We start from the raw sequence: 12,204 nt of genomic DNA on the forward strand, positions 1-12,204 counted from the left end.
CGAGTCCTGGGCGGCCTGCGCAAGGAGCACGGACGGCTTCACCAGCGGGCTCTTGCAGCCTCTCCCCATCCGGCACTCTCGGATGAAATCAATGCCGATTTGACCGTATGCCTTTCCAAAACTAACGACGGCTACGACGTTATTGCAACGATTGTGTTCAGGCTCACCAGACGGCGCACTTCGTGCCCACTCCTCAAGTGTTTAGGGTTTACCGAGACGACGAGGGAATCAGAACGGGCACAAGCCTACCGGAAGAAGTATGCCGAGGCCGAGAGGCGACCTGCATCCAGTCGGTCGTTGAGTGTGGCTGAGCACAGCCAGCTTCCTGGAGGAAGGGTCCAAGGCCATCGGCTACCTTTTCGGGGCCCCGTCAAGATTCTGGAGCTCGAGCGACCTGCCTCTTGGCTAGCTCACCCGGTTTATCGTGCCACTGCCGTCGCCAGCTGGGGAGGAACCGTGGCACCATGGCAGGCGCCTCAGCCCAACGACGAATTCATCGTGTATGGGACCGCCGCGAAGGAGGAGGAGGCAGGCAGCGCTGGTTGGACGGTCCCACAACGAGGAACCGGCCCGCCATCTCATAAACTCACCTCAAGCGCCACGTACGAACTGGCCATGGTATCTAGAGGACCCAATTTGACTGGTGGCCCAAACGCGCTACACCTGTGTTGGGGTGCATAAAAGAAAGTTCCGGCAGTAAAGTCCCCCTTACACCTCTCCATGCGCTTCCCGCTGTCAAGTAAGCTTTGTCACATTTGCAGGTCTCCCTGTTCAAGACGTGAAAGAGATGCATGGCTATTGTTCGAAAAAGTGTAGAGAGACTTAATAGGGTCTCAACGGTATTGAAAAGAGCAAGGAAAGAAAGTGCTGACCATCGTTCTGTCCGCGAGCATAGGTATGTATTTCTTTGGATATATGCGTACATATCTCTGTACGTATGTATAATGTATTCGCCTACACGTGTACCTCCCTGTGGATGTCTGCTTATACCCCAGTACAGATATTTCGCTAGATCTGGGGCTGTTGTACGTATCTCCGCAAGGCGAGAGTGGGAGGTTTTATTTTGCAGCTGCGCTGACTATCAAGAAGATAACAAGCTTACCTGTCTGTTGCACAAGACAGCGAAGACTGTGTTCGACTCCGCAGGGCTTCGAGGGCGAAGACGCATTTCCAGGGTACTATTACCCTACCACCACCGTCCCTCTGGCCCGTCCCCGTCTCTCACTCCACCAACCAGGTTCTCACACTCACCCAGCCAAGCATCAAGAAGAAAGCGAATAAGCCTCTCTCATGCGTTTGATGTTCTGTTGCAAGCATTCTTGTTTTCTCCCTGGGTCTTCGCAAACTCGTCAGTCAGCAAGGCTGCCGGTTTATCCCTAGATTCAAACGGCGTGTTTCTTCTAGCGGATGGCCGATCTCTTCGGAAAGATGGCGAGATCATCATCTTTCTTCTTCCCTCTCTCTCTCCTCTTCTTCACAATCTTCCTTTTTTTTGGCCGGCACTTGACAAGTGAAAACGCTTCTTCTGTCATCAATGCAAATGCTGCTGAAGCTTCTTCTGGAGACAGTAAGGTTTTTTGTCCTTCTTGAGAACATGTCTCCTTTACCTGTGAAACAGCCGGGCCGGGCGGGAGCGGGGCCAAGGTGGCTGGCATGAGAAAGAAGGGCAAGACGAACAGGTGGAGGAAAGACTATTTTCTCTACTTGTGCTGAAGTTATGCGCCTTCACAAGCTTGTCTTATTTCTCTGTATAGATTAGTAGGGGGAATTTCTCAGCCGTCCCAGCAGTGGAAACGGCACGGGGTATCATCTTCATTCGGGCTCTCTTCGGACATACCTCTAGCACTCCGGGTCTTTCACCCGGAGCGAACCAGCACCGTCTGAAAGTTTTTTTTAGTCAGAGAGGAAAGAGTCGATACAGATGAACTGAATCAGAGGAGAGACCGTTTTTTTGGTTGTCGGCGGTGTTTCTTGCACATGCGTGCCATGATGATTGATTTTCGTTCTACTGCTTCACCTGCGTGAGGGTGAGTGAGACTAGCGACCAAGGAGTGTATGGGCGTGTGGAGAGTACAGGCGATTTTCCGTCCTGATGTTTGTCCTTTTCGCGCGTCTTGTCTGTCCGACTTTCTACTAGGTGCGGGATAGCGTAGGGTAGGTACCCTGTTTCGATACGTTAGAGGGTCTACATGCTGTGAGTGACTGCCTCGCAGGAAAGCCTATCGGGTCTGTGTACGACCGAAAGAAGTGTCTAGCGTACAGGGAGGGATTCCACTCGTTTTAAGGTCAGTCTACAGCCTTGTCACGTCGACATCCCTCGTGATATCTTCTTACATGAGAGAAGGAAGTTAAAAACGACGTATGAGTCCTGCGAGTGATTTTTCCAGGGCTCGCTGTCTCCAGCAGTCTTTTTCTTCGTTCATGAACCTTCTTTGCTGATCCTGGACTTGCTCCTCTGCTACCTCTTGTTTCTTCTTCAGCAGAGGAGGCGGCGGCAGAGGAGGTGGCGCCAAGCGACACTGAGACAGGTCCTGAGATTGATATGAATGTTATAATCAAGACAGTGAAGGGTCTTGGTCTAGATCCAAAGATTTTAGAACACTTATCCACTGCTTTAAGTGCCGACCATGGAAGCGATCAAGAAGAGGAGGATGAATCGCCTCGTCGTAGAAGAAAAAGCTCGAGAGACGCTCATGAAGATGATAGTGAATCAAGACACGAAAGTAAATCGTATGACGACAGTGACGATGAAGACGACGATCACTGAAGAAGGCATTCTCAATATATGTCCGTAGTTTTTATTATTCAACCAAGATAAGAAAGATAAAATGCAAGAGTCCAGACGGAGAGCGAAAGTGGATCAGTTAGCTCGAACCACTGGCGACTCGGGAACGGAGGATAGAAAGGGAAGAAGGTAGGGAAGAGCCTGACGATGAGAGTGTGGTGCTAACGAACTCTCTTTGAAGAAATGGCAGAGCTCTGATTATCTTTTTCCTTACTATTTTCTTTGCTTTTGAGTGTGACGCGAGAAAAAAGATTGGGAAAGATCGGTGTGCGCCCCGTGGTGTTGTATTTCTATCAGTGGAGTAGGACATGTGGCTTTATGAGTGGTCGCCGTCATTCACGAGTGAGGCTGAGTCGGATGAAGTTAAACGGGATAACAGAGACGAAGGTGGCGACGGTAGGTATGTATTTGTGGGCATCTATACACGCTCCCTCTAGGTCTGTTTGCCTTGTCTTCTTTAACTCCCTTCCCCTAGTCTTCCCGACTTCCTTTCTGGTGTTTCGAGTCACTGGGGAAATCTGAGTGTGTCGGCCCGGTCTCCTGTAGTTTTCTTTTAGTTCACTCCGGCAAGGAATGTATGTACGGCGGTAGTAAGGGGTGATCGCGCTGGGATGCAGGTGCGGAAAATGTCAATCAAAGCATTTCCAATGTCTTTCTTTGTAGAACGTGTTTGTCTTGTTGAAAGAGACACCGATGCCTAGACGTCTCTCATTCAAAAGTTACTTGTAAAACCTCTTAGGCATGATGGAACCCAACCCCTCGGTTGGCCGATTTCTTTATTATTGAATACCCATGTAGTCGAAATGTTTGGAACCGAGGCAGGAAAGAAGATAGTCGGAATGACGGATGACTAAAGGTGGTGATTCCCATCAATGAAACAAACCTTCTGATATGGGTACACGTAGATACATGTTGGAGCGTATCAAGAAAGAGAATAAAGTGAGTGTGCGGACGACTATCTAGATGCTTGTGTACTTCCCGCTCAGTTGTGGATGTGTGTAGTTGCATGATAGACACGTGTAGCTGGGTGACCGTGTATTACCAAACAGCGGGGTGTATTCTTAGTACTTGGAGAGACAGAAGCGAGTAAAGTGCCCAGACGCCGTTCTTCCTTCTTTATGCCAGTTATAAACTCTTCTGGACGTAAGGATCTCACGCCTGTCTTCCGAGAGCTCCACTGAATAGATCTGCGTCTCTACGGAACACTGAACGGAGGATTAAGATGAAACCAACGAGCCGCGGGATCTTCTTCGAAACGCGGACGGGAGAGTGCCAGGTCTTTGCACGGGAGTAGTATTTCCCGTACTGCCTTCCAAGTGTGACCCGAGCTCATGATGGAGAGGCCGCGCTGTAAAGACAGCAGGTGCGTGGAAGAAAGGAGTAAGAGAACATATAGTTGAGAGCTCTTCAGCTCACAGCACATCGACAAGCGAATATCACAGACTAGAACTAAAATTCACACGGTGCTGGGTACCTGAGATGGTCGCAGCTAAAATCACTGAAGCGAGAGCGCGAACTCCTCTGTATTTGATTCTTGACGTTCGTTCGTTCTTGTCATTCTCTCCAGATGCACGTGCATCATGATACAAGGCATGCATGCACAACCCGCCCGCCCTCCTCTCTTGACCACAACACTCGCTCCTCTCTTAACAAATCTCTTCGAGATTCCTGATCCGTATCTTCGTCGGCTTCTTCCATACATCATCTGCTCAGCTACACCTAGAAAAACTGGCTATTCCGGTTCTCCGGCCCATGGAGCTGTAGACGTCTTAGAAGGACGAAAGACAACAAGAAGAAAGAGAGCATCGCAGCTGGAAGCAGTTGGAGACAAGATGTAGTGCAGAGAGGAAATAAAGAAGAACGCTTCTTAGCTGCCCCGGCGTCTATGTATTTGTCAGTGTCTTGGGAAGCTTTTTAGCTCTGAGGACAACAGAGAAGGGAATGAAATAACTGCTCACTTTTTTTCCTTCTGAAGTGGCTCGATGGTGAGTCCCTCTTCGTTTCGAGACTCTGTGATCCGCACACGACAAACGACGGTAGCAAAGAGAAGAAGAACCATGATCTCGATCTTTCACCGAAACAGGCCTTTCTCTCGTTTCGTGGAAGAGCAGCATTTTTATGCATGCCATCACCAAGCAGAGAGTTCCAACTGTAGTACAACTAAATTTTCTCTTACCCATTCCTTTCTAGTTTCCAGGCAAATTTTGTCCGCTGATGTGAAACCATAGAGACCCTTCCTCTATTTTTAGGAGACGCCGTGCTCGTCTTCCTCTCCCCACTTGGTGCTTCTTTCCCGGGGCATACCGCCTTGCGCTTCTTGGATTGAACTTCATTCATCATCATCACATGGCTTTCTCATCTTCGCTTTTTTTTTGATGGTCGTAAGATCGTAACGTACAACTACTCAACCCATTCGTCTTTTTCCCTGTCTAAATTCTTTTCTCTTTTTCGTTCCTGAACCACCTCTTCATCATCGGATCATCGTCGCGTGTTCCTCACCGTCAAACGCCAGTGGAAATGCGCCGGCTTTTCTTCTTTTGAGATGTCGATCGAATCCTTTCTCTCCTACTTGCTATCTTTAAGACGATGGTGATATGCGTGGAGTGTTCTAATGCTTTACCTTGTACTTACCGTGAGTACCCTCGTGGGTCCTTGAATATACGTCTACAGAGATGTGAAGGCTGTGGATGTATAGCAGATAAGTACATTGAGTATGAGCTTCTCCTTATTATAATTGATCTTCTTCTTCATAAAAAGCAAGCTTATCGTCATGTTCTCTTCAATAGGTTACCTTACGCTGATACAGGAGTACCTCCTCCTCTTCGAAGTCTCGCTATCATCTGTATTCTCTTCGATATGTATACGCGATGGTTTCTAATTCATGTACATCTCATGGAAGCCTATTATCGTACTGAAGAGCGAGAGAAAGAGGGGGAAGAGAAGCAACCGGAAAAACAAGGAATCAAGAAACCTGGAAAAGCTGAGGAAGACGAAAGCGAAAGAAAAGAAGATGAAGAGAGAAGTCCTAGAAAACCTGGAATCTGTGATGCCAGACTCCCTTCCGTAGGGCAGACAAACAAGAAGGAGAAAAGCTTGAAACAGAGAGAGTGGAAGCCTCTTTATACTTCTTTCCTTTTGAGTGACCATGAAGATTCGAGAGACGTCTTCTCCTCGTCTGAGAAGTTTTTTGGCGAGTGTATGTACACTGGAAGCTCTGTAGATGGTATATCATCATCACTTAGCCACTTGCACTGTCGTGTTTTTCCGTTACAATGTTTAAGAGCTTCCTCAGTTGTCCGTCAGCTGAGAAAAGAGAGCTTTCATGGGGAGCAAAGAGCTGATACAGTCAAAGGATTTAGGGACGAAAATGATCAAGAGAAGAAAGGAGAAGAAAGAAAGAGAAGCCGAGAGAACAAGAAGGTCCTCATACAACAGATTCCGTCATATTCTCAGCTTTCTTCACGAGAAGATTCACGTTTCAGTCTACGTCTGAAAGATCATCATCTCTCTCTCTATCCAATCTTCTCTTCTCCCTCTTCTGCTATGAACCGGTTTTTACTTTTTCTTGATATCTCGAAGACAACTTCCTCTTCTTTCTCACCTGTGCTGAGATGCCTTCGCCGACATTTTCTTCATCTCTCGATTCCCCCTTCTAAGAGATTCTTTTCCTGTGATTTCCGTCTAACCTGCTCTTCTTTTTCGTTGTCATCGTCTTCGTTTCATTCTCTCTCTCGTGGACACACTATCTTTTTGTTTCAGACTTCGCAGAAGAGGAAAAATACTTCAAGATCTCTTTTTTCTTTGTCTTCTCCCCCTCTAGTCTTCTCTCCTTCTTCTCTTTCTTCCTTTTTCTGTACTCCCGCAGAGAATCTCTTCTTGTCTCTTGGTGTGGCCACACCTTTGGCGGGCGGCCTTATAACGTCGGGGAGAACTCCTAAACAGGTCACTCGTATCACTCATTTTCCGTCGTCTTTTCCTCTCTTTCCATCCTTTATTGTAAGAAGATCTCCTTTTCTCAGCAGAAGAAGAAAACTCTCCCTACGAGATATAACAGTGGAAGACAAAAACAGGCGGGACCGATTTCCTGTAAGGACATCCATAATGAGTCACCCCGGCTTCCCTCCTACCTCGTCATCTGTCAACTCTCCTGTCCACGTTTACACTCGCTTTGAGATTCCCTCCAACGAGAGAGACTCTTTCTTCAATCTTCCTGTCGAACTTTTGTATGAAGAATACAAGAATCTTTTGATAGATGAAGACGAAGAAGAGAAAGAGGGATCAGAAAAGCGTCTTCTTCGGTTTTCTGATGCTCTGCCAGAAGAGACGTCTGTTTCTTTTCCTCTCTCTCTCTTCTCCACCGATGAGGTGAACCCCTCCCTGTCTCCGAAATCGTTATCTTCGGAAGAATGTGAAAAAGAATCTTCAGAAAACCTCGACTCTCATCTTTTTGCTAGGTCGGCGTCATCGTGGTCGCCTGTCTCTTCCTTATCTTCTCGAGACAAGAGCGAGTTCTTCTTTCTCTCTCCAGCTGAAGTTCATACAGATATCCTAAGATGGCTTCTAGCGAGTAGCCCAGCAGCTTCGTGGGATTCTCAAGTCCTCATTCTATTCTTCTCTATCTTTGATTTCTTCGTCTACTTGTTCTCCGTCATTCTTCTTACCCGATTCTTTCTCTGGTGTATATACAACAGACGAAGATGGAAGCGAAAGACGAAGATGCTCTCGTCGTCTCAATACCTCAAGAACCAACTACGGAAGATGAATGTCTTCTCATCTTCACCCTTGACGCACAGTATGTCTGTCTCCGCCTCTGATAAGAAGTTAAACCAGGAGTCCTTCATTCGGTATCTTCGGCAGTCACATCTCATTTCTGTATCTTATCTCTTGAGGTTCTTAAGACAAAGCTATCATTCTCTGTTGCGGGAGAAAGAAAAACATCATTCGGTCGCACTCTCATCATCCTTCCGCATCAGAGAAGAAGATTGTGAGAGTTGTGGAGAGGGGGGAAAGATGATGAGAAGAAGGCGGAAGAGACTTTCTTCGTCGTCGTGTTCTGTGTCTCAAGATAGTTGTTTGGAAGAAGAAGAAGTAGCTGGTGTGACGAAGATCACGAGAAAGAAAGTCACAATAAAGCCTCTCAAAGAAGAGCAAGAAGACGAGAATGAAAGAAAGCAGGTGAGAGGAGAAGGAGAGCAAGAAAAAGGAATGTATTTCATTCTTGACGAGAATAGCCATGCGATTCGCCAGAGAAACGTCGGGGACAACAGTCATGAAACTTCTTCTCTGCATGCGTCGTGTGTCTGCTCTACTCCTCCTCCGCCTTCTTCGTCTTTCTCTCCCTTGCAGCCTTCTTCTTCGCTTTGTTCTTCTCCTGCTCTCCTGTCTGATGAGAGACATCACCATCGTCATCCTCATGACTTGACGAAATGCAAAAAGAAGACGAAAGTCTGGAGTGTATGGATCTATAACAAACCTCCTTCTTCTTCTTCACGCCGACTTGTCCTTCTACACCAGAGGGAAGGGGAAGAAGAGAGAGGAGTGGTAATGATCAAATACAACTATCTGGCGTCGGCTGTGATAATCTCAATGTTCATGAAGATAGGTATTCTGTTAATGATGGCGTGGGGCGAGGAATGTCTTCATTTAAGACATATCGTTTCTCTCTTCACTCTGACATCTAATATAGTAGCTCTCAATGTTTTCTTGAATGGAAGTTATTCAAGAGCCTCATGCGTTATCATTCTTCTCGCCACCTTCTTGAAAAGTTTCATCAGGTATATCTTTCAGTTTTACTTCTTTTCCTTCTTACAGCTCGGCTCAACCAAGAGCTTTCTCATGGGAGCTTCATCTCCACCCTATGCATCGTCTGACTCTTCTACTTCTTTATTCCCTTTTCCTCTTGGTTCTGGTTCTTCTCCCTCTCCTGATGTTTCTTCATCTTCTACTATCATTAACACTGATTCCCTTGATACTGACGGTTGTACTGAGGAGTCCTCTTTTCCTATGAGTTTTCATTTGATGGTTTCGTTTTTCATGGAGGGGATAAAGAAAGCGAAAAGATTTCTTTTCTACTTCCCGTCCTTTAGTAAAACGTTCCAAGAAGGAGAAGCTTTCACAGATCGATTGGAGTTCTTGAGCCGTACTCTCATCTCTTGTCTTGACTTCTTCCTCACATAATACAATGGAACCATGCCGCGACGAGATGCGTGCAAACGCTATATCGATCCTGACGTTCTCTCTTCTTCTATCGGTGTGTTTTAGGAGTATCTCTCTACTTCAACAGCCGAGAATTTTGGTTTTCATTGTCTTTTCTTAGATTTTATCCAACAGTCCGAAATACAAGCCGCAGAGGAGAAGTACCTTCGGTTCGCTTGTAAGTGTATTACAACCACAACGTCACCAGGTGGCCGCGCCACAGGACTGTTACTAAATGATTGTTCTGATGTGTCTCGTTGAGTGTCGACATGGCAGTCTATGTGCATTCACGCCTGGAGACACACGGCTCAGGTGCTTGCTATACTTGTGATGTCTCGGGTCGGTACCACCAACGTCACCCGACAGGGTCTGCGCGGAAATAAACATGTCAGCTTTTTCACACCGCTGGGTTGTCCTGCTGGCCCCAGAAAGAAAATGGACTGCTACATGTCTGCCCTGAAATAACCCACACACTTGGGAAACACCTCTAGAATGTGGTAAAAGAAAATAAGAGAAAGAGTTTCTGCGTGATCCTGTGGCTATTCAGCGCTCTACAGCGCCGACGTCAGACGCGGGTATGGCCCTGCACACATCCGGTCACTCGTTGCAGAAGAGTGCTATTTGCTTGAAGAAAACAAGTAGTGAAGATGCTTAGTTCCTACACGAGTGATCAGCAGGCACGCCGTACGCTGCAGGCGGTCCACCGCGTCAAGCTTCCCATATCCTGACGTGCTCACGATACATCGTTGGTCTCGGCGAAGTCCTCCCTGAGACAACAACTCTTTGCTACACGGGCGGCCTTACGAGTCCTCGGTAAAACGGGGGCGGAGTGCAGCTAGAGCAAAAGGGTTATGTGTTGTAGCTGGGTAGCCTCGCGTGCCACATGAAAAATGTCGCCCGTTCCCGCACTTTACTGAAGTGGTGACCTAAAGTTTCTGTTCCGGTGGGCCTGGATTCTGAGGCTCTCTGTCATTAGTCCGGTCGGGCACTGACCGGGCAAGGAATCCGAAACGTCTTCCAACTGGCGCCTTGAATCGGCGAGCGGTCTGAGGAACACCGGCTATAGCGTCCGAGGCGAACACAGACACGCAGTGGTTTGCTGTAGCCCTTCAGGCTTCGTTACGAAAGACACACCACTGCCAAAAAAACTGCTGCAGCTGTAGCGGGGGAGGAGGTGACTGCACCCACACCAGAGGACGGGAAGTGTCACAATAAGCACTCCTCGTGACTATTCTCCTTTAGATACGAGGGCAGGAGTCGAACTGCCAGACTTGCAGTACTGTCCTGTACAACTGTGACGCACAGCCCGTGGCGGGTTTATCTACAGGCTGTTCCTCTAGATCCCTCGTCTCACGCGGTAATTTCTCTGCCAAAGATAGGTTTCTCTTCTACTGACGGCGCGTTCATTCTGTTTGCGACAGTTTAAGTTCCAGTTCTCGGCACTCGTGACCTGAGAACACACCACAGAGTCCCTGAATGAGATACCACCTATTCAAGCCTGTTGAAACACCGCTCTCGAAAGCGTCACCACGTCGCCGCACACATTCCCACTGTAGGGAAAAAACCAAGACCGCTCGCCTCCGCTCATAAGCACAGCTGACCTAACATTCAGTATACCGCAGAGCCACTCGGCGCCATCTGCCGAAGGCCTGAATGCACGGCCGCCCCATTCAACGGCGTGCCGCAATCCCGCTACTAGCAGGCCGTCACGTACTTTACACCGGACAAGATTGAAATATACCGACAATATTTTCTTGCCGCAACACAGCGTCGAAAACGCCCCTGGCCACCGGCTAAAGCACTGCCCCAAAGTGCCGGGATTCCCTCGTGGTCACCCCGGACACATCCCAAGGCGCTAGGCTACCGAGAATGGCGTTCACGAGTCTTTTCAGGACCAAGTAGTGCTAGCACAACAAATATATTGTATGTGTTCGGCTATTATCTTTACGACTATTATGTTAGTGTTAACCGTTCTATCCTAACTAGAGCTTTAGTAAAAATTCTACTAGATCTACATCTCAACACAGAATTCTGTGATTCTATGTACTCAGGTAATAGTGTATTATATCAACAGTCGTTCTGGTTTTTTGGACTAATGCCTTTTCCAAGGAAGTCCGTGATCTGCTTCTTTAACTCCTGTAAGTCATCGTTGGACAAGTTGTGGTTCTGGGTATGGTATTGGGGAATTTCTTCTGGTATGAGCTTGATTTGGTGCTTTATGAGTTTCTCAATCCCTCCATGAGGTGGTAGGTCCTCAAATACATCTTCAAATTCGTCCAGTAGGTCTGCTGTCTCTCGATCTAACTTCTCTCCTTGACCTCTAACCTGTTCCCTTGGCCTCTTCCCTTCGCTTCTTGGACCTTTGACTAACGAGATCTCTTCCGATCACAGGATCTATATATACAAGACCTATGAACTCCACCTGAATTTTCTACATTTTTCTTTTCTTTCTTAACTGGATTCCAAGTATTTTTAGACCGTCTGGAGGAGTTTCCTTCTTCTTGGTACTTCTTCTGACCTTCGGTCCCTTTGGGTGAAGGATTCCCGTGGCTTCTTCGACTACCGTACCGTGGTGGCTGTTCTTCTCTATTCACCTTCGGTCCTTTCCCCTGACCAAGGAGGTGGAAAGAAGAGAAAGCTCTTCTTTCCTCCTCCTTGATCCTTTTTTTTCTCTTCAGCAGTGGCTTTCGTTTGGCCCTCTGGATTCTTCTTCTCTTTCGGGTTCTCTTCCGTAGGCTCTTCCTGTGAATTCGACTCCTGAAGCTTCGTACGTTCTCGTTTCTTCCTTGCCTCTCTCTTCGCAGCACTTTCCCTCCTCTTCTTTGACGTTTTGGGGTTCCAGGTCAAGGCGGATAAGCTGTCTTGGTGGATCTCTTCTCGTTCTTTGAGGTCCGGGTTCAACTGGGTCACGGGCTCTTCAGACAGTATTTCTTCCCGGTCATTTTCTACCATCAGTTCGTCCTCCGTGTGTTCTTCATTAGAGTCCCATCCTGGTAACATTGTGGTTTCTACCCACTGGCCTTGCGATTCCACCACCACCTTCAAAAAACGCCGGGACCAACCCGGCGTTCTGCAGAAAACCGAACTATCCTACACACGCGACCAAGAATTTATGAAACACCACTCGTCTCCCCAGATTCACGTTTGAGCCGGGAATACCTGTGTTAGTACGAAATTTCTGCCCTGAGGCACCAGCAAAGTTGTACTTTTGACGATTCTCCTTA

At 47.6% G+C, this 12,204-nt stretch overlaps 1 protein-coding gene across 1 annotated transcript; it reads left to right on the forward strand.

The window, feature by feature from the left end:
- Positions 1-1,093: 1,093 nt before the first annotated feature.
- CSUI_000631 (uncharacterized protein) lies at positions 1,094-9,448 on the forward strand. The gene is made up of 3 exons (XM_068060864.1): positions 1,094-1,567; positions 2,481-4,148; positions 4,353-9,448. The coding sequence occupies exon 3, from the start codon at positions 5,372-5,374 to the stop codon at positions 8,960-8,962; it is 3,591 nt and encodes a 1,196-aa protein (XP_067927160.1). The 5' UTR covers positions 1,094-1,567; positions 2,481-4,148; positions 4,353-5,371; the 3' UTR covers positions 8,963-9,448.
- The last annotated feature ends 2,756 nt before the right edge of the window (positions 9,449-12,204 follow it).

Source organism: Cystoisospora suis, assembly GCF_002600585.1.
Source record: "Cystoisospora suis strain Wien I chromosome Unknown contig_244, whole genome shotgun sequence".
Classification (NCBI taxonomy): domain Eukaryota; phylum Apicomplexa; class Conoidasida; order Eucoccidiorida; family Sarcocystidae; genus Cystoisospora; species Cystoisospora suis.